At 38.7% G+C, this 22,880-nt stretch overlaps 1 protein-coding gene across 1 annotated transcript in view; it reads right to left on the bottom strand.

The window, feature by feature from the left end:
- Positions 1–15,441, bottom strand: part of ANKRD42 (ankyrin repeat domain 42) — a gene marked incomplete at its 5' end in the record, with an annotated part of 48,972 nt that extends 33,531 nt beyond the window's left edge. The window contains 5 exons of the mRNA XM_046638234.1: positions 1,997–2,132; positions 3,208–3,327; positions 6,262–6,369; positions 11,075–11,238; positions 14,562–15,441. Coding sequence (XP_046494190.1) covers positions 1,997–2,132; positions 3,208–3,327; positions 6,262–6,369; positions 11,075–11,238; positions 14,562–15,441 — 1,408 coding nt within the window. The remainder of the gene's footprint in view (positions 1–1,996; positions 2,133–3,207; positions 3,328–6,261; positions 6,370–11,074; positions 11,239–14,561) is intronic.
- Between the last annotated feature and the right edge of the window lie 7,439 nt (positions 15,442–22,880).

The following is a 22,880-nucleotide window of genomic DNA, read 5'->3' as shown; positions in this document are numbered from 1 at the left end:
TCAATAAATAAATGGTGAATAAATAATTTTTTAAGAGAGAGGTTTGAACACAAGCAGTCTAATCCTGAGGCTCTATTCTTAACCTCTACATTATACTATTAAAAAACATATTTCACATGGTTATAAAAATAATTATATATGTTTACAGAAATAAAAGTTGGATTTTTTTTAACGAGCAGGTAATGAGATTCACAAAAATTATCAGACTTATTTAATAAAGAACTAAATAGAAATGAAATTGCCCCCTACCTTGTATTACAGAAAAGTCAGTTCCAGGTGGGTTGGAGATCTAAATGTGAAAGTAAAATAATAAAATTTCTAGAAGATAATATAAAAGGATGTCTTCATGACCATAGAGTAGGGAAAGATTTTTTTAACAGGATTCAGAAAGCAATAACCATAAAGGAAGAGTTTATTTAACTGGACTACATTAAAATTAAAACTTCCATTCTTCAAAAGATATCTTAAAAAGAATGAAAAGGCAAGCCGTTGAATGGAAAAGATATTTAAATAGAAAAGATATTTGCAATACATGTAAGTGACAAAGAGCTTGCATCTAAAACATATACAGGAATCTTACAATTCAATCTAAAAAAAGACAACTCAAAAAGTAGGCAAAAGATTTGAACTGGTACTCCACAAAGAAAATAACCAAATGGCCATTAAACATACTAAATGGTGTTCTGACACCTTTAGCCATCATGGAAAATATAAATTAAAACCACAATGAGATATTACTATACATCCAAAAGAATGAATAAAACTAAACTAATAATATCAAGTGTTAATGAGAAAGTGGCGCAACTGAAAGTCTTAAGCACTGCTTGTGGGTGTATAAATTGGTAACAACCATTTGGAAAATCAAAAGAAGCCAGACACAAAAGAATACCAGTGTATTATTTTATTCTATAGAGGTCAGAAAGAGAAAAATACTAATTTTTATGTTAAAAGTCAAAGTAGTGATTAACTTTGGAGGTTGGTAGTAACCAGAAAGAGGACATGAAGGAGACTATTCTATTTCCTAATCTGGCTAATGGTTACAGAGAAGTATTCATCTGCAAAAATTAAATGAGCTGTGCATTTGAATTGGGCACTTTTCTGTATGCATGTTATACTTCCATTTAAAAACTTAAAAAAAAAAAGAATGAGAGCACAATAGTCATTTCCAGAAAGACAAAAATTGAGAGTTCATACCAACAGACCTTCACTAAATGAACACTAAAGGATGTACTTCAGAAAGAAGCAAAAACGATCCCAGATAGTAGTGTAAAGGGATGGAAGATGAGGCCAGGGAGGCAGGCAAGAGCCAAATTATGAAGGCCCAGCATGCCGAGCTACAGAATCAGAGTTCCACATCGATCCAGGGAGTTTTTAAGCACCAAAGTGATTTGATCAAACCTGTTCATATCATTCTACCTGGACTTCCCCTTTGTTTGTTTGCTGCTTATGATTCCTTTAAAACATAATTCAAGTATTATTTTCAGTAACCCTCATCCCAATCTCACTGTGATCTATCCCTCTTCTGAGCTTCTATAGCACCTCTTAGAAGAAGACAGGATGTTTAGAGTATAGGTTTCAACTGGCTAGTTGATTGCAGACTAGACAACTGCAGTTAAAAAATTGACTCAAATACACTAGTGTCCAATATTTATACTATTTTTTTAAAAAAAGTAGTCTATCACACAGAGATACATAAAGTTAAAAAATAACAACACTAGACAGTAGATGAAGGAAACAGCTGGTAGGAAGAGTAAATTCAAGTTTAATCTTCTCAATTTCTCTTTTGCTCATATGGTTCTAGAAAAAAAAATCAATCACACGACAAGTACATAACATAGGCTTAACATAAGATTAAAAAACGTTCCCGTCAACATATTTACTACTTTAGTGTTGTGAGGGGACTATTGGACTGATGACAGTTTAAATTTCTTAAACGTAATCAAACATTTTAAAAGTTTACATTAATGAAAAACAAAATATTTGCTTTTGTGAATACCTGGAAGGTTTCCATTGTAGTCCACATCTTCTATGCCACATCCCCATTTAACTAGAAGTTGCAAACAGCCAAGCCGCCCATGAAAAGCTGCATAATGTACGGGTTTCCATTCTCGCTTATCAGTCACACTGGGATCCTAGAGGTAACATTCACAAAGACACAGTTTCTTTCCATTTTGTAGGGGAAACACTAAGTCTCCCAGCTTAATTCTGCAAATGAGAATTGGATGCTGTTCTTTTTTTTTTTGAGGAAGACTAGCCCTGAGCTAACATCTGCCAATCCTCCTCTTTTTGCTGAGGAAGACTGGCCCTGAGCTAACATCTGTGCCCATCTTCCTCCACTTTATGTGTGGGACGCCTACCACAGCATGGCTTGCCAAACAGTGCCATGGCCGCACCCAGGATCCGAACTGGCGAACCCTGGGCCCCTGAAGTGGAATGTGCGCACTTAACCGCTGCGCCACACTGGTTTGAACATACAAGCTAATAAGATATGAATGAAGTTTTATAAAACAGTCTTTTTTAAAAGAACACAAACCAGTCACATAAAAATAGCATTTAAAAAGGAACTTAACTAGTTATTTTACTGGTCACAGGTTTCCGATCAACAAAATGAAAGACATGGAATTCAAATGATCAAACTATATCCTTGAAAGCATAAATGAAGAGTTAATGAAAAAACATTTAATAGGCTTTTGTACCTTTTCTCTAATTATAGAAACACCAACTCTCAAAATGATGTCTTCAATAGAGGTAGTTCTTTTAAGAAGTTATTTTTTACAACTACTGGGTAATATTAAAAATAAATATCACAATAAATGAAATTTCTGGATATATAAATCTCTTTCTAAATTAGTGCATGAAATAGGAATCACAAAAGAAAGACACAGGTAAACACACAGAAATTCAGAAAGATTTACAATAGCTGGTTAAGATGTGTCTGGAAGATTCAGAATCTTCCCAGTTAAACTCTGAACGGATGTGAAGAACCCACAGCCTCTGAAATACTTTGTGCTAATAAACTGGTTTTTTTGAAGATTTATCTAAATTATTGCTCCCATGTTTAAAGACGGAAAAGTGAAAGAGAGAAATCAAATTACTTCCTCAAAGTCATAGAAGGCATTTTAAAAGTCAGGAAGAGATAACCAGACTACCAAATGCTATTCCATCTACATGATCACACATTCTCACATATTAACAGGAATCTCTCACCACTCCACTTCGGAGCATTATTTGTAAAGTGAAAGAATGTCCGTGTGTTGCAGCAAGGTGCAAAGGGGTGCATCCCCGATCATCTTGAGCTGCCAGATTTGCTCCATTGATTATAAGAGCCTAAAAGGAGAGAAATAAGAATAATTTACATGAATGCAGACACAGATTATTGGAAGGCAAGTAATTTATTAACCTATCGCTAAATTATTATATATGTTCTTACATATGTGCCACAGGCAAAGGGTGAGAAATTCTTAGCTAATCCTAAGAAAATGCTTGAAGTCTTTTTCACATTGCCTAGGAGACACTTATAATACCTGATTTCACATTCTGATTTGAGCATGTCCATATGATTTACAAGACAGTTTTCACGAGCATTAATTAGTAACTACTAAGTTAAATACTTTAGTGCTAAGCTAATAAAACTGAAATTTAAACTTCCACTATTTCAAAAGCAGAATCTTCTATTAACTGGATTTTGAATACAATAAAAGGATTTCAATATTAAAGTAACTAGTTCTAAGTTCCAAATCAGACTTCTCACTGCATCTGAGGAGATTCCACCTGAATTTATAATTGGCCCGGTTTCTCTAAATGGGTTATATCATATACACAGATACATAAAATAATAAAATAATTAATATACAGAGTAATTAGTTTAAAGGAATTATTAGTTAATATTTTCAGTTTTTTCTCCCTCAGTCTTTTTTCTTTTTTAACCAGCCTACATTTGCCAGTATCTCATCAAAAGTTTCACTCAGTCATAAGCCCAACAAGAGTTTTAGGAAAAATAGTCATGATTTGTCTGACTCCCATTAACAAACCAGTCAGTAATGATCACAATTGAGTACTGTGATATATTGAGTGCCTACTGTGTTTTAAAAGTCACTACAAAGAATATGAAGACACATCAACTTAGGAAATTAGAACAGATGTAGAGACAAAGATAATCAACTGTGCAAAGCAGTCCTTGATAAGCAAACTACACAGTACAGTACCCAAAAACACCTCAACAGCTCAGAGAAGGAAGAGATCACTCTGACGAAGAGAAGGACACTCAAGGCAGAGGGAATGGTTTGAACTAACACCTGAAGGAAGGAAAGCATCAAGTAAAGTTCATTTGACCCTGACGTCCCCTAAAGTTACTATAGTATTTTCTCCTTCCTTTCCACTGCTTACTTCTCAGTGCCTCAATTTCAAATCCACCTGCGAACTGGGTGCCATTCCTACCACTGTACAGAAATACAGCCAAACTCACCCTACAGTGAGCTCTCAAGTTCAATGGCATTTCCTTAAGCTTATTCCCCTTAGTGTTATCCTGTAGCTGATACCCGGCCTAACTTCTTAAACCTCTCCCTTCATTTGCACAGCCCTAACAGACCCTGGCTCTCCCATCTCTCTGACTTCCTCCTCTGAATTCTTTACTCATTTCTCTGCTTCTTCCCATGCATACTAGCAACAGCTTCAACCTTCAATCCTCCATACTCTACACTCTTTTCTATACTTTATTACTCCTGAAATTTTTGTCTTCAGCCCCCTTTTCAACTGCCTGGGCTTTCTGCACCTGAATGATCTATAGGCACCTTACACTCAAAATATGCCAAACTGAACCCAGTATCTTTCCTCCCAAATCTCTCCTGCCTTTCAGATTCCCCTATCTACACTGTCATAATTATGTCATTCTGACCGGAAACTTTAAATTCTCACTATAGTCTGTCAATGCCGCCTTCTCAAGATGTCTTAAATCATCTCCTTTCTTTCCCACTGCCAACACCTACTTTCACCCTCTAGGGTTAGTGATTACACCAAAAGTCTTCAACTGATCTTCTTGCCTCCACACTCTCTCTTCATCCTAGGTAATCCTGGATACATCTCGTTAGAATAATTCCCTGAAATACTGCTTTCATTACCTCATTCTCCTGTTAATGTCCATGTGTATGTATATACATATATAAATGTAGTACATGTATAAAAACTCTCTTTCCTAGCAAATGAATCCAAAATCTTTATTCTACTTCTAAAATATTTTACAAATCTAGATTATCCAAACTTAAGTTTGTAATAGGCCACACAACAAACTATCTACACTCAGTCAAACTCATATAATAGTACATTCCCCGAACACGGCTCATTTTCCTAACTCGGACTTCATACAGGATCACAGCACAGAGGTTAACAGGACAGGTCTAGGTTCAAATCCTGGCTTTGTCACTTACTTAGGCAAGTACTTAACTTTCTGAATCTGTTTCCTAATCTATAAAAAGGGGAACTCACAAGATTGTTACATTAAATGAGGTGATGCATGGCAGACTGTGACTGACACATAAAAAATGTCCAATAAATGATAATCATTATTTTTATTTCTTCCTGACATAGTCCCTACCTACAATGCTTCTTCACCTCTTACCTCTTTGAAATAACCCCACTCTTTTAGGCTTGGCTGAAGTTTTATTTCCTCCATTTATGATCCCTCTATCTCCTCCTAAGTTCTACAATTCTTCTCATCTATACTTTTCATTAGAACCCTAATCACAGACCGTGCTTCGTATTGTTTTATAACTCACTGAGCAAAGCTCCTATGACTCCAAACAGAATCTCAGACTTCTTGCAGGCAGGGACTGTTTGCTTATACAATTTTGTATTCCTCCAAATTCCAGTCTATTTCAATATGCTGATTAAATCTAGTTGCTCTAATAAACTAGATCCTGCCACATCTTAATGTGTTGCTCTGGCCAGGAAATACATTAAATAAGGAATTTTAGGCATGGCAAGCTATAAAGTAGATAATCTGGGCATGACTGTGACAGCCCTTAAAACAACCCAAAAGATAGCCAACTACTTCAGAGATAAAAGGATCTCTTGTCTTACACCATCTGATTAAGCAGATAGTTGATACCAAAATATCTAAGTCATGAAATCCAGTAAGCTGTTGTTTAGAACACAGAAGTAAATCTGTGAATTCAAATTATTAAAATAAAAGCAATATCCTAACAGAACTATGCTAACGTAATTAAACTTATTGAATTTTTAAAAAGTAAATGAAGTTATTAGTACCTGCATACAAGCATCCTGACCTCTGATTGCAGCTATGTGAGCTGCTGTCCAACCTCTTGTAGTTGCTTGTGCAATGTCAGCTCCATGCCAGAGGAGCCAATGAAGACACTAAATACAGACAATAACCATGTTAACAAGTAATAAGGCAAATGTTTTAAACATTTTTATCTTTTATCTTTAGTCTATCACCATGAAATACTCAATGCAGCCTGAGGAGCATACTAAGTGAATGAGGGGGCCAGGTGTAAGAAAAACAAAAGCACAAGCACAGTGATACGGTAACCAACATTTGGCCTTACTGTTGGTAAACAATAGGGAACAGTGGGAACTGTGGCAAACTGAAGACCACATTCCTTGTCCATAAGGTGCAGATGCTACTCACTCCCAGCCAGTTGTTGCTATGAGTAAAATGCTGATCCAAATCTTATGTCTGACCAATACTGTGCAAGCCAAATAAAACACATCTGTGAGCCAAATTCACTCAAGGGCTGCCAGTCTGCAACCTCTGCCATAGATTTTTTTTTTTTTTAAAGATTTTATTTTTTTCCTTTTTCTCCCCAAAGCCCCCCCGGTACATAGTTGTGTATTCTTCGTTGTGGGTTCTTCTAGTTGTGGCATGTGGGACGCTGCCTCAGCATGGTCTGATGAGCAGTGCCATGTCCGCGCCCAGGATTCGAACTGACGAAACACTGGGCCGCCTGCAGCGGAGCACGCGAACTTAACCACTCGGCCACGGGGCCAGCCCCCTCTGCCATAGATTTTTTTAATGGTTCCAGAAGCTTCTGTATCAAAGCAAACATTGTTATTCTGATGATACTCTCTAAAATAATAAGTGGATTATATTAAAAAAAGGGAGGGGGTGGGAGTTAAATGCACCTTCATTTAAGATTTTTTTTAATTAACCTAAGTCTCAATACAATACAGTATACTTAGAAGTGTGTGCCACCTATGGCATTACTGTCTTAATAGGTTCAAGTCTGTAGACTCCATCTTCAAGAAGTTTCTTTCTTTTTAAAAGAATTGATTATATCATTAAAACACACTGTCACATGAGTCACAGCCATATCATTTGTTATCAGGCTGATTTTTAAACTGCTTGGACTTTGAAAACATTCCCAAGCCACACACAGACCCACTAGCAAAAGATGAAATCCTTACTGGCTCAAGGTATTTAAGCACATGCTCTGATAAATCACTGGCTGATCACTAAGTTATGCTGACCCAGGGGTGATCCCTAGGAAGCCAGAATTAAAAATAAAAACAAGAATTAGAAGGAAAAAAACCACTGAGCAGTGGTCACATGCTGTGAGGGAAACAGACTCCACACAATCAGTCCAGGCAAGTCAACAAACAAACAAACACCCAGCAACAATCACCCCTGGGCAGTGGTGAGGCAAGGAAGATCAGACTCCCAAGTCGCTACAATATAGAATCTAAAATGTCCAGTTTTCCAAGTGTCCAAACTAAAAAATTATCAGACATACAAAACCAAGAATGTATAACCCATATAAAGAAAAAGGGCAATCAACAAAAACTATCCCTAGGAGGGCTCAGATGTTGGACTTAGCAAGACTTCAAAGCAGCTATCATCAATAGCTTCAGAGAACTAAAAGAAACTATTTTTTTTTAAAGAATTTGTGTTTAAAGAGTTAAAGGAAAGTATGATAACAATGATTCACCAAATAGAAAATAAAGACAAAGAAACAGAAATTATTTTTAAGAGAACCAAATGAAAATTCTGGAGGTAAAAAGTATATCTGAAATAAAAAGTTCACTACAGGGGTTCAATAGCTGATTTCATCTGACAAAAGAAAAAAATGAAGTCTAATATAGTTTTCACCAGTTGCTAATTTAGTGATTATTTCATAATACCAACATATAATCACCACAAGTCCTAAGAAATTTCAGAAAAGATAACAAAATGTGAGGAAGTTAATGCAGCACTCAAGTAGAGAATTATAAGATGATCTTTAAATGGGAAAGCAGAAAGGCACCAAAACCTTTTGGTTTAATTTGTTTCTGTTAAATTCAACAAGCGTTTCCTGAACATCTGCTATGCACTGTGATACATACTAAAAATATAAATTAAATTTAATTAAACAAATTCAGATATACAACAAACATTTATTGAGAATCTACAATGCAACTCCAATATGCCAGACACTATGCTAGATGCTGTGGAAGAAAAAGATGACTAAGACCAAAATGGTACCTCCCAATAGCTCAAAATCTAATAAAGAATACAATTCAATATGATAAATACAATGAAAAACTATGTATAAGATTTAAAGGTAGCACCGAGGAGAAGGTAGCTAGTTGGGGGATATTGGGAGGAGAAACACAGAAGGCTTTACCCAGTAGGTGCTGCCTGACGTGGATTTCAACCAGGTAACAAAGGGAACGAGGTGAGACAAGGCAGATGAAACAACATGTGTAAAGTCTATGATAATATGAAACAGGAGTCTAGTTTGGGAAATGATAATACTCCACCAGTACTCCAGCATAAAAGAAGTATCATGGGAGATGAGGTTGAAGAGATAAGTCTACTATATTAAGTAGCTTAAATTTTATCCTATGGGGGTAGAAAGACACCGCAAGGACTTACGGAGGCTTGTAAACGATAGCAGATTTTAGTTTTAGAGTGGTGACTTTGTATACAGAATATGAACTAAAGGTGGACGAGACACAAAAGAGGAAAATCAATATGATCTAAGGCAGTGGCTATGCAGATGAAGAGCACAAATGCAAAAGACAAAGATGAAACAGAATGAACTGACGTAATGGTCAGTTCTCAATGCATCAATGTGCATCCATGAAGTGCACCTTCATCCAGACAAACGTTTATAATGTGTTTTGCTTCTATAAAAAACTGAGACAACTCAATAATGATTCAAAGGCCATTAGCCTGGAAAACTACGAAAGGGAAGGAAAAGAATAATGGTTTAGTTACAGAGCAATTGAATTTGAGATTCTAATCAGATATGCATAAGCTGTTGATCAAGCACCTGATACATAAGCCAGAATTCCGGAGAGAAACCAAATCAGTGAGTTATTATGTAAAAGTGATAAAGCCAAGGAAGTCTACAAGATTGCCTGAAGAGAGTGTATAAGGTAAGAGAAGCAAGGCCATTGGCAGAAGCATAAAGAATACCTACATTTATAGAGTAGGCAGGGTAGGTTAACCAAAGAAGACTAAGTGAGAGTAATCAGAGAGCTGAAAGGATACCAGGAAAGACATGAAATAAATGGTATATCAAGAAGTCCTATCCTATTTGAATATGGCAGAGTAAAAGAAGTATTTCCTCCTCTCTTCAAAATCATCACAAAAAAAAGAAAAAGAAAAAAAGGAAGAAAACCCCATATTTGATGAAACTAAGAGACATGTGAAACTCAAACCACAAAACAGATGGGAAAGCTGCCAAAGTATAGATCTAACAGGGATGCGGGAGGAACCAGCAGAGAAAATACCCATCCAGGGCTGCAAGTGCAGAAAGACTCATGAAGGCACATTTCTCCCAGGTAAGGGGAAGCCACTAAACGACCAAAGTGAAAGTTTATAGCAGTTTAAGTCGGGCACACCAACTGGTGGAGAGAGATTCTCTGGACCAAATTTGGTTCCAAGGAGGAGAGAAGCCCAAACAAACAAGGAATCGCAGAGAAGGCATATTCATAGAAAGCAGTCTCTGTTTGTGCAGCAGGGGAAAAAAATAGGAGACTGCACAGTGAACAGATCTACTGCAGCCAACAGGCTAGGGAAATATAGTAGCTGAAACAAGCTCCCCACACACAACCTTGAATCATGAGAAAAATTCCAGGTGGCTTTGTACGTGGTCCAATAATAAGAAGCTCTGCATAAAAGTATTCACTAAGCACTGATGTACTGGCTAAAAACTGAAAGCAACTAAATATTCACCAATCAAAAAATGGATAAATTCTGATATTAGTCTAAGAATAGACTATTACAACGTGGGTGAAAGAAATTAACTAGAGTACTACTATATGTAACCACACAGTTAAAAGCCAAAAACACATTGTTGAACAAAAAAAAAAAACCAACAAGCTGTAGAATGATACACATAAGATGATGTCATTTATATAAAATCTCACTAAGAACAATGATATAACCATATGTAATAACAGCATAAAACATAGATGGGAATAATAAACCCCAAATTCAGGTAATAGTTATCTCTAGAGTTTCTAGAGTTGAAGGAGAAGAATGGTACCTGAGAGGAGTGCTCAGGGACTTCAACTGTATACGTAATACTCCATTTCTTTTCTGAAAATCTAAAGCAACTATAGCAAAAATGTTAGGATTTGATAGAGCTAGGTATTATGTTATCCCCTATGTCACCTCTATGTCTGCCTTTGGAACGCACCCACATTGTGAGGAAGCACAAACTAGCCCAGATGGAGACCTCACAAAAAGGCCCACACAGAGAGGAATTAAGGTGGCAGCCAACAGCCAGCATCTACCACCAGAAATCTGATGAACAAGCCTGCAGAAGATTCCAGCCCCAGCTTTTGAATCTTCTAGCTGAAGCCCCAGACATCATGGAGCAGAGACAAGCTGTCCCTGGGATGCAAATTCCTGATTCACTCCTGAGCATAAATAAATGGTTATTTTATGCCATTAAGTTTTGGGATAACTTGTTACACAGCCATAGTAATCAGAACACCCAAATATTAGACTGAATTGAAACAAAAAATATTTGCAGTGCCTAGCATAACAGCTCAGTTCTGTCTGCTAAATTTACAAAATTACTTACAGCTGTAAACTTATCTCAGTTTAACAACGTATATAGCTTCTTACCTCCAAACTTCCAGAATGGGCTGCCCAATGTAAAGGGGTAAATTTATGGAGAATGTCAACTTCATTAATGCTGGCTCCACGTTCCACTATTTCTGAAAGCCGCTTTACATCTCCCGCTCGTATTGCATCATATATGCTACCAAAATGCACCTTCTTCCTCACACCTATTGAAAAATCAAATTGCTTAAAATATATTACAAAACTAAAAAAAAACTAAAGCAATGATTCAATAGAGAGCAGAAAATCACTTTGGCTTTCCAAATAATTTACTACAAAGATGTTTGTGATTAACATCTTAATCAGACTTCCATCTCAGCTCTAACATGAAAAGAGCACAGAGGTTATCATTCCTGCATATACAGGAAAAAAGCTGAACAAACTGAAAATCAATGACTTTTCTTGGACTGATCAGAGAATTGACATCTATCTCAGGGTAAACTGTCACCCTGAATCTGGAGAAACAGGCAAACACAGAAACACAGTCAAGTTCAGTTTATGTGAAGCAGCAGCCACTGGAGGTATAAACTACTAGAAGAACTTAAATGGCAATTTTGACAAATTGCTAGGGGCTGGGTATGTGGTAGCCTAAGACTGAGCAACTCCTTGAGGCCAGTCTTAGGAGGCCCTCACATTTTCATAGATTTTGTCTTCAGAACGCCACCAGGTTATCACTGTGAAAAGCCAAGAAAAATCACCTGTCTTTGGGAGGGGGCAGGGAAAAGTTATCATCTTGAAATATGCCCAGTGCATTCTCGGTAAAAAAGACCTACTCCCCAGTGAAAAAGACTTTACTAGACCCTTATCTCACATGGGCAGATACCGTATATTTTATCAATATTTTTCTTATCTTTCTCATATGTCCTACACTAAGAAAGGGATGGCAGGTCACAATAATTTAAGTTCCAAACTAGTGTCTAAAATAATTTAAGTTCCAAACATCAAGACTGCATTGTCAGGTGTACCGTACTGTGAAATATTTTAATGTGCATTGTGAACCAGAAGAAATAAAGGTATCTAAGTATGAAGAGACACTTGCTGGAGGAGGAAGCAGAGTTCAATCAAAGCATTTCCTAAACAAAATAAACAGGCATGATTCCTGACCTCAAAATTGTTTTTGAAAACAACATACAAACACTTCTGGCAGATAATCTATGCAACCTCATATTCCTATTTATCTATGTATATGTCCTCTCTCTACAATTTGAATGTTAATTTCTTGAAGGCTGGAATCAAATCTTACTCTGGAATCATATCTTACACAATCCTTAGCAAAATGCTACACATTTTACTCAAAAATCCTTTCTGCCCATCTATCATGTGGCAGGTACTGTGACAACATAATGGAAGATAGACATAGATGTAATATATTTTCTTTCCACCAACACTTTAAAATCTATTTGGATAAATTCACTGAAATCAAAAACCTGACAGTAACGTCCTAAGAGAGTACAGGTAAAATTAAGAAGGGGGAGGAGGAAACATTTCAGCAAGGCCTTGAAGAACAATTAAGATATACGCATATAAGGAAGGGAACAAAGAAGGCACAAAAAAAACCCCAAACCACTTAATAAATGTTTAATGATGTTAATTAATCTCCTAGATCAGACCTTCATTCTTCTCCTTTAAACTAGTACAGCAATATCTATAAATGATGTTCTACCACGCTAATCCACTGTAGACAGACACTATCCTTATTATGCCTCTACTCCAAACTGCTTCTGGTTATCCACTGCTAGTCTAGAGAACAAAGCCCAAACCCTCAGTAAGACAAGCTCTGTCCTCTCATAGTTTGGCTCCATCTAATTTTCTGGCCTGTTTTCACACCACATTGCATCCCAATTCATTCATTCATCCACCTATCCAACCACTCAACATTAATTTGGTGTCTACAATGAGGATAAAAAGATGAAGAAGACATGGCCTCTATCCTCAAGGAATTCACAGAGATACAAATACAAATTAGAAAATAATGAGCTAAAAGCAATGACAGAAACATTCTTAAGAACTTATGGAAGAACAGAAGACTTCTAGCTCACAAGGGTAAGAAGGAAGGGGAACAGAAAAGGATTCCTGGGGAAGATAACATCTAAGATAAATCTTAAGGATTAGCAGGAGTTTCCCAGGTAAAATGGGAGCAGGGAAAGGCATCCTAGACAGCATGAACAGTAGGTGCAGCGAAGAAACCACAAAAAATCCTAACCTATTGCTGAAGCATAAAGTGGAAGGAAAAGAGGTTACAATTAGACAAGAGACAGGCTATGGTGGAACTTGTTGGACTTGAGCAGAGCATGAGAAGTCATGGGATTTGAAAAAGAATGATCAGATTTGTAATGCTGAGTTGATACGGCTGATTGTGGTAGGGGGAATTCATTGACTGGGCAGCAAAAGGGCAAGACTAGAGACTCAGGAACACCATGTAAGAAGTCTACACCAGAAAGCTTGAGACCCTCAACTAAGAGAGTGGTAGTAGAAATAGAAAAGGAAAGAGATTCAACAAATATTATGGAAATAAGATGAACTGAACTTGGATGGATATAGCAAGTGGAAATAAGGGAAGGGTAATGGGATAGCTCCAAGGACTCTGGCTTAGTTACCTGAGTGGTGTGGTGACATTGAGACAGTGAACACTTGAAGGAGAGGGCATATGAATACAAAATTATGTTTTGGACATGGTGATCTTGAGGTACCCAAGGAAGAGTTCCAGAAGGGAGTTGTACATATGAGTCTGCAGCTCAGAGGAGAGATCTGGAGTTCACTCTCAGTGTTAGGTGTGTCTTGGTACTAAGTAGCTTTTTCTGAAACCCGTTCTCACCCCACACTGGAGCCAATGGCGCTCTACTCTTCTTTATAATATTCATCACACTAGTCGTTATTTGTTCAGTATTTATCTTCCCCACTAGAACGTCAGGAATATGCCTGTCTTCTTTACTGATATATCTTTAAGACACAGCACATAATAGGCACTCAATAAATATTACTGGATGATTGTATGAATAACATAAGACTTGGGGGTCCTCAGTAGGGTTGAAGTGATAGTACATCACAAGAAAAAAGCACCAGTGATGGTACTGTCCAGGGGAAAAAAGCAACATTTAAGGAGAAGATAAAAGATAAGTCAGCAAAGGAAAAGGAGAGTCAATGAAATGGAAGGAAGAAAACTAGGTCTAATGTCATCTCCACAGGGTCCAATGCTGCAGAGAAGCCAAGGAAGAACTTCAAAGGACCCATAAGATTTAACAAGAATTGATGTCAATCCGGGCAAGAAGTCTCAGGCATGATGCAGATGGAAAGAAAGGGAGGAAAGCTGAAATGAGTGAGGATGGGGGACAGGTGCACAGCTTTGGGGCCCACTGAAAAAAGGTCAATTAGGGGAAATGAGGAGTGATAGCCGAGAAAGGGAAGTGCCAGAAAAGGCTAAGGTTGAGGTGGGATGAAATGAGGAAAGGAGGGTGGCACAGGCAAGGGCCGGCGAAGCAGTCCGACTCACCGGGGTTTGCAGTCTCCGCAGAAGAGGTGGAGGGGCCCGAACCCGGCACCCCGGGCATGCTGCGCTCCCTCCGGAGAGGGGTTGAGTCCAGGCCCCTGCTGCTGCGGCGGTCTTCACGGGCTGTCACCCACGAGCCACTGCGGGGGCCGTCTTCGTCGTCGTCGCCAGGACCGGGGCCGCCGCGCTCCCGGGCTCTCTCGCAGGAGCCCCTGCAGCGGAAACCTTCGTCTTCACTGTCTCTCTCCCAGAAGCCACAGAGGCGGCGGCTGGCGTCTTCGCCGCCACTCACCCCGGAGGAGTCGCTGGCCGCGTAGCCGCGGTCTTCACTTACTCCCTCCCAGGAACTACTGAGGCTGGGGCCGCCAACAACACTCCCTCGCTCCACAGAGCCACCGACGCGGGGGCCGCCGACTTCACTTAAATTCCCGTCGTTGCGGTCTCCCCGTACTCTCTCGCAAGAGGGGCCGGGACGGTGGCCACCATCTCCCCTGACCCCCTCCCGAAACACACTGCGGCGGTGGCCCAAGCCCTCGCTGACCCTCCTCGAGTCACGGCGGGAGAAGCCGACGTCTTCGCTCCCTCTTCCCGGGGAGCCCCTGCAGCGGTGGTCGCCGTCTTCCCGGCTTCTTTCCCAGTCCTCGCTAACCCTCTCCCCCGGCCGGCCGCCGCGATGGCCGTGTTGGCCGTTTATCCTCCACACGCCACGGCTAATGCGGCGGCCGCCGTCTTCGGCCGCTGCTCCCCCCGAGTCGCTGTGGCGGCAACCGCCGTCGGCGGGGGCCCTCTCCTCCGAGTCGCTTGCCAGCGTCCGGACTCGGGCCACCTGGTTGGAGTGGTGGAGGAGCCGTCGCCTTGGAAACAAGTAAACTTCCGGCGTGCTGCGGTCATTTCCAGTTCCTCGCGACTGTGCGTCACTTCCGACTTCCCTGCCGTCACCCTTTCCAAGGCTTCGCCTCTAGAGGAATCGGCTGGCGGTGCGGGCCGGGTTTCGGGGGACTTCCCCTGGGTCTCTCGCCCCACCTGGCTGGGGCCTGTCTCTGTAACGGCGTGGCATCGGTCTTGCCCTCCGTGGCTCAGCGACGCACGTGGTGGCTCCAGGACTGCAGTCTGCGTAGGTGACCTGTGTGGCGCGGGCCGGGCGGGGCCTTTCGTCCTTGGCAAACCTAGTGTAGCTTTTCAGTGCCGGCTGGAGCATTGGGGAACATCTGTTCTTACCAGCATTTCACAATTACAGAAAAAGACCTCAAGGAGAAGGTGGCAGCTGCAGCCGCTATCATTGAGTGCTTGCTAGTGCCGAGCCTTTTGATAGTCGCTTGGTTCTTAATTCTCACAGTAATTTTGTAAGGTAGGTGCTAGCCCCATTTCACAGGTGAGGAGATTCAAGCTGTCAGTAATTTGCTAAGGCCAAAGAGCGGGTAAGTTAATAGAACCAGTATAAAAACACAGGTCCTTAGTCGAAAGACTGTTCCACGTCTCCTGACTCCAAATTCAAGGTTCTGTTCACTGTAAAATGTTTGCTTTCAACAGCTTGGCCCAAATCTTTTTCTCCCACCCTATAGGTTAACGTGCCTCCTTCCATTCACTATTTTTTGCAAATATATGGGTCAGGTTTTGTGCTGGAAGTTGGGAATACAGAAATTAGCATTCTCTGTCCTTCAAGGGCATCACCCACCTTGATTCTTCTCTCATCCTGTTTTTTTCTATCCTTATTGCCTTTCTACAGGTTTTTCTTCTGTGAACATATTTGGGAAATTGTCCTGACCCTACCTTTCTTCTCTTGAAATAGAGTAAATTGCTTTTCTTTTCATTTCCATAGCATCTTGTAATATTAATGATAACTGCCATGGGGAGTTCATATGATGAGTCCGGTAGTGCTTTATATTAGTTTTCTTATTTAATCCTTAATATAACCTACCCAAGATAGTATTACCATTCCTTTTTACAGTTAGAGAAATAAAGCACCCAAGTTAATTGTCTGAGGATACACAGCTAGTAAGTAGTAAGTACTTGAATTAGGTTCCCAACGTAAATCTGCTTTTGCTACACATACTACTCAGTCTCTGAATTCCCAGTCTTTATTAGACCACTTATCACATTGTATTATAATTACCTATTTAACAGTTGATCCTCATCCCTTCCCCACAAGGACTCTCAGCTCCTGGAAGGTAGCGACTGGATCATTATTCATCTTGGTGTTCCTAACATCCAGAGTAATTAGTTCAAGGGAAGGGCTTAGTAACTGGTGAGTAGGTGGGTTGTTCGGCTGATTGTCTAGTGGATGAACTGAAAGGCTGAAAGTAAAGTTTTTCACAGTTGCAAGGGAATTTGGGATTAGTCATCCCAATCTCCTCATCTTTAGAAATGGGGCAGCTGAGACCTTTTGTCTTACCAGACGTCTATTGAGTTATTGATATGGGCAAATTTCTATGCTAAATGATTTGTAATTGTTTCAAACTTAATCTGTGTTATTTCTATTTTTACAGATGAAGAAACTGCTCAGATTTGGCCAACATCACATAAGTAGGAGGTGGGGAATTGGAACCCATTATGACTGACTCCAAATTAATACAGTGTTTGTAGCCACTTATATAATAATGGTAAAGGTTTTATTTTTGCTATGTTGTGTGGATAAACTTACTGAGGGAGTGAGGGAGCACATCCTTAAAGGATACAAAAATGGCAGGAAAGATCAGAAAAGGAAACAGATAACAGAAAAGCAGAGAAAGTAGTGGCCAGCCCGGTGGCGTAGCAGTTAAATTTGCACGCCCTGTTTCAGCAGCCCAGGACTTGCCAGGTCCAATCTCAGATGCAGACCTGTGTACCACTTATGAAGCCATGCTGTGGCAGGCATCCCACATATAAAGTAGAGGAAGATGGTCACAGATGTTAGCTCAGGGCCAGTCTGCCTCAGCAAAAAGAGGAGGATTGGCAGCAGATGTTAGCTCAGGGCTAATCGTCCTCAAGAAAAAAAAAAGAAAAGCAGAGAAAGTAAAGTCTCCCAAAATAGAGTTAAAAGGAATTAAAAATAAAAAGCAGAAATAATGAGGGGCCGCCTGCTGGCATAGTGGTTAAGTTCACCTGCTCCACTTTGGTGGCCCAGGGTTTGCAGGTTTAGATCCTGGGCACCAACCTACACACTGCTCATCAAGCCATGCTGTGGCGGTGTCCCACATACAAAAGAGAGGAAGATTGGCACAGCTGCTAGCTCAGTGATAATCTTCCTCAAGCAAACAGAAGAAGATTGGCAGCAGATGTTCAGGGCTGATCTTCCTCACCAAAAAAAAAAGAAAGAAATAATGAAATAGAAAATAAAATCAGTCGATCATAATAGTAGCTGGTATTGAAAAAGAACAATAAGTAGACACTTAGCAAATCTGAGGAAGAAAAGGAGAGGAAACAAAGGGAACATTGTAGGTATGAGGGACTTTGAAAATCAAAAGTGAATTTAGTGTAAACTTGTACTAATAATCTTGAAAATTGATGTGGACAATTTTCTTAGGAAAGTATAAATTTCAAAAAATTGGCTCAAGTGTTAGGAAGCCTTAATAAACTGCTTATCATAAAAGAATGCCCTCTGTATCCCTGACACAAGTCACCAGGAACAAAGCATAGAGAAGAGTGGAGTTCTTCCCAACTGTGAAGGTAGCATAACCCTCACAGATCTAAACAAGGGTAGTGGAAAAAAACTTGTAGTGCATTCTTACTTATGAACATACATGAAAAATTCCTAAGGAAACTATGAAGCCAGCAGTACATTTAAAGAATAATGTGAGAACCAAGTTGGATTTATCCTACCAGTACAAGGGTGGGTCAACATTAGACAATATAGCAATGAAAATTTCCTGCATTAATAGCTAAAGGATAAAAACTATATGATCTTAATTGATACTAAAAAAGTACTTGAAAAATTGGCATCTATTACTGATTCAAAAAGAAGAAAATAAAATTCACATTAAGCAAGTAATAGAAGGAAGCTTACCTAACTGGATGAAGGGTATCAACCAGAAATAAATAGCACATTTAATGTCATGGTCCAGGTTATCTGCTAACATTCCTGTAATTCAGCATTGTTCTGATAATTTTAGACCCATTGTAGTAATAGTAATAAGATAAATAAGGTATGAAATTGGAAAGGAAGAAATTAAGACAAATGATAGCATTCTTTACGTGGAAAATCTAAGACAACTGTAGAATGTCATTAAATGTTAGAATAACGTGTTCAGTAAGATGGTAAGCTATCAGCAACATACAGAGTTAAGATTTCCTATAAACTAGATATAATCAATTTTTGGAAGATCTCGTTCACATTAGGAACAATGGTGAAATAGTCTAGGAATAAACCTATCAAATGAGTAAAACTGACATTAAAAAAACCATAAAACTTCATTTATGGATGTTACAGAAGATCCAAGGAAGTGGAAAGATGTGCTGTGCCCCTGCATGAATAGGCTCAGTATTATAAAGATATGATTCTCCTCAGACTGAATTTGTTGCATTTCAAGTAAAAATTCTAATATAATTTTTAGTAGAAATTGGTAAGATGATTTTAAAGTTTATCTGGAAGAATAAATGTGCAAGGTTAACGAAAACGTTTTTGAAAAAAAAGAATGAGAACTTACCCAAATACATATCAGAACTATAAAGCTAGAGTATTTAGAACAGGGTAGTATTGGAACAGAACTAGACAGATTAGTGGAACAAACTAGAAGCCTGAAATAACCACATGTATATGTTTGTTATAGAGGTGACATTTCAAATAGAGAAATATAGACTTCAGTATTTTCATTTACAAAAATTTCAAAAGAATTAAAGATACTAACAAAGTACTAGAAGAAAATACAGAAAGTTTGTTTTATAAACCTTAGGAAGTCCTTCCTAAGCAAGACAAGCCCCAGAGGCTACAGAGAAAAAAATTTACTAGATAAACATTTAAAAGGCTACAAGACATGTTACCATGAAATTGAGACCAGAGATAGATTTAATGTTTATTATCTTCTAAAAATTTAAGTCAGTGAGAAAGAGTAACAATAAAAAAACTAGCAGAAAACCTGATGAAAATACCAAAAGCAAATCAACAAAAGAAAGGATACTCAAACTCAGGAAGACTGCTGTTTGCACATAAAAACTAAAAGATAATGGATAATGAATGTTGGAAGAGGTTGGCTAAACAAAGCACTCTGAAAACTCTGTCAGTGAACGACTAAATTGGTGTGACCCATGGAGGACAATTTGGCAATATCTGTCAAAATTCTAAATAGACATTACCCTTGAACCAGCAGTTATCCAGTTGTAAAATCTTCAGAATAACTTGCTCAGATGTATGTACTGGGACAGTCATTGCAACACATTGTAATTACGAATAATTAGAAACTTGAATATCCATCAGTGAAAGAATGGCAAAATAAATTATGCTACATTCGTAATGTGAAGTATTACACTGTGGTAGAAATGCAGATCTAATTGCATTAATCAACATGGAAAGATAAAGTAAATGAAAAAACAGGCAAAACAGTACATATGTGATCTCAATTAATTCCTAAAAATTACTTTGTAAAAGAATTTCTTTCAGAGTTTGGGGAGGATCTACACCAAATTGTTCATTCACTTGTTACTTTATAGAACAAGAAAGACGATGCAAAACAAGACATCATTTTCTGTACTTCTGGTATTATTTTTAAATTTTTTTTAATTCTTCCTAAGTAAAAACACAGAAGCACAGGAAAACATGCACTGTCACATAAAGCAAAAGAAGATACCTTTAAGGAGTACACGGGCCAGGAGAGATTACGAGGCTAAGGAAAGCACACTGGTTTTGGCAGGGAGTCATTGATAATACTCAGGAGAGCAATTGTAATGAAATAGTCAAGACGTAAAAACCAGGTTGCACAGGATTTCAAGGTAAGTGAGGGACTGACTGAAGGAAGTTTCTCAAGTGAAACACCTTTCAGAACACACACTGAAGTGGCTGGGCATCTAAGCATTCCAGAGAATTAGAATTCTAAGTAGGAAGCTAATGGTTCCATTTAGTAAAAATGACTAGCCCTCTACCTCTACCTCAGTTGTTCCAAAGTGGGGTGATAAATCAGGATGTCCACCTAATTCCCTCTAAGTCAGCTCTTTACATCTAGTTTCAGAGGAGGAAGTGGGACCAAAAAGTTGAATTAAGTGAGTTTTGGTAACCATCTTTACTCTTTTCTGCGTATATACCCTCTTCCCATGCTTCCCAGGCATTCTTCCTCTTCCTTTGGGTTGTACCTCCAAACCCTCACTGGGGACCCCACAGGTACTTTTTGCCTTATTCTTGAACTTGCTCTTTCCTACATGCCCAACAAAGTGTCCATTATTTTGGGGAGCTGACCCTATATAGGATTAGGAGAAAACTTCCTACTCTTACAGAAGTTCAGGCCTTTCTTGACAATAGCCTGATTTTCCATTTCTACCTCCAGATTATCTCCTCTTTAGTCAGCTAATCTCTACATGCAGACATGGTTAGATGCTTGCTTATATTTTCCTGAATATTTTGTATAAACCTCTCAAAGCATTTATTAGGTGCTAAATAGGCTGTAAAGAAAGCTGGGAAAATATAACTAGAATCTAGAATTCTCTATTTTAGGACAAGCTGTTACATGAGAATCTTTAAATTTTTCATATATAATTAGGTCCTTATTTTTCTCCCCAAAGCTTATTTTAATTTTAGCTGAATTACAGATCACTTTGTAGTGATCATGAAAGTTGGAAGTTTTAAGTAGGCAAGTTATGTTGAAATCAGGACATGGTAAAGAGGGCATAAACAAATTTCTAGATTTAGGAAGTACATGACACAACATTCTTTTATTTGTTCTCACAAATTGCGACTCTTAATTCAAAGGGCAATGTTCCATTTTCCCTGCAGCTTTCTTCAGCTTTCCTTGCTGCACTTTCCAGTGTAATACTATTACTTTTCCATCTTCAGAGGCTAAAATTCAATGTTGCTGATTTCTAGATCGGTTATCAGATCTCACTGTTCATTAGAATCAACCATGGGGCTTCTTAAGTATGAGAGGTGTTCCTGAATGAGAATCTACTAAATGAGACTCTCCAGAGATAAGCAGTGTGTTAACATTCACTGTGATTCTAATGCACAGCCAGTGTTGGAGGCCACACATTGAAATCACTACCCCACATCTAGCCTCTTAGCTCAAAGAAAACTAGGAACTGAACTCTCAATTTCAACTAAATACCTGTGACCATCTCAGGTAAGGTAGTCCCTCTTCTATTCCAGAGCTAATTCCTCTTCTGCTGTTGATCTCTTTCCAGCTCTGACACTGATCAATCAATCATCTCTATCTTCAGCTTTCTAAGTGAGCTTTTAACATACATGCTGATATCTCTATTTGTTTCATTCTAACTACAATTTAATTTCCAGTTAAATCTTAGAGTAACTTACTAGTTTGTCACCTCTCACCCACCTGACCCATTCCAATTGCCCTTGGCACCCACACTCAACTATTCTTCAGTCAGTAGTTAGGAAATATTCAGGGAATATTTCCGATCTTACCACTGTTTTCCGCATTTTTTTTTTCCTATTTTAACTTCAATAGTGCTTCTTTCTCACCTTCTCACCTACAGACTTTAAATATTTGTTCCCCAGGGACTTGTCCTTGACCTTCTCCCTCTATATGGATACTCTTGGTATGTTGTAGGCTTGAGTGTCACTCTCCCTTTGTCACATACTTAAGTGTTTGATAAAAGCCATGGATGGCTCCCCAGAAAAAGGCATAACAGGAAGTTTTGCCTCCACGTTTGGATTCAGACCCGAGCACTTCCTTCCATGACATGTTCATATGTATTCATAAGTTCAACTATTACATACTGCATGGACACTTAGCAGTTTTCGTACTAGACCTCTCTATTGAATTTCATAATCTCTATTCAGTTGATTCTTTAAGGAAAAAAAAACCTCAGATGCAGATAGGGTGTCACTTCTGTTTAACATTTCTAGTGGCTCCCATGGTCATCAGTGTAATACAAATTCTTTAGCATCACCAAGAAGACTCTTCATAACTTCCTAGTCAAAGTAAACTGAGTCTTAACCATATAAAAATTAATTTTGAAAACACATGAAGTGTTTTCAAGCCTTTACATTTGCGGTTCATTCTCCATAGATACCCTTCTCACCAATGTGGACTCCACTCCTAGTTACCTTCCAAGACTCAAATATCACCACCTCTATAAAGTCTACTTTAACCCGCCTCGAGGTAGTTTGGTATGCCTGTTTATCCTAGCATTTATCTTAGGGTATTTTTTTTTAATTGCAGAAATAGTATAGAATAAAACGAA

This window comes from Equus quagga, chromosome 14, assembly GCF_021613505.1.
Source record: "Equus quagga isolate Etosha38 chromosome 14, UCLA_HA_Equagga_1.0, whole genome shotgun sequence".
Taxonomy (NCBI): Eukaryota; Metazoa; Chordata; class Mammalia; order Perissodactyla; family Equidae; genus Equus; species Equus quagga.
This window is presented reverse-complemented; position numbering and strand designations above follow the sequence as displayed.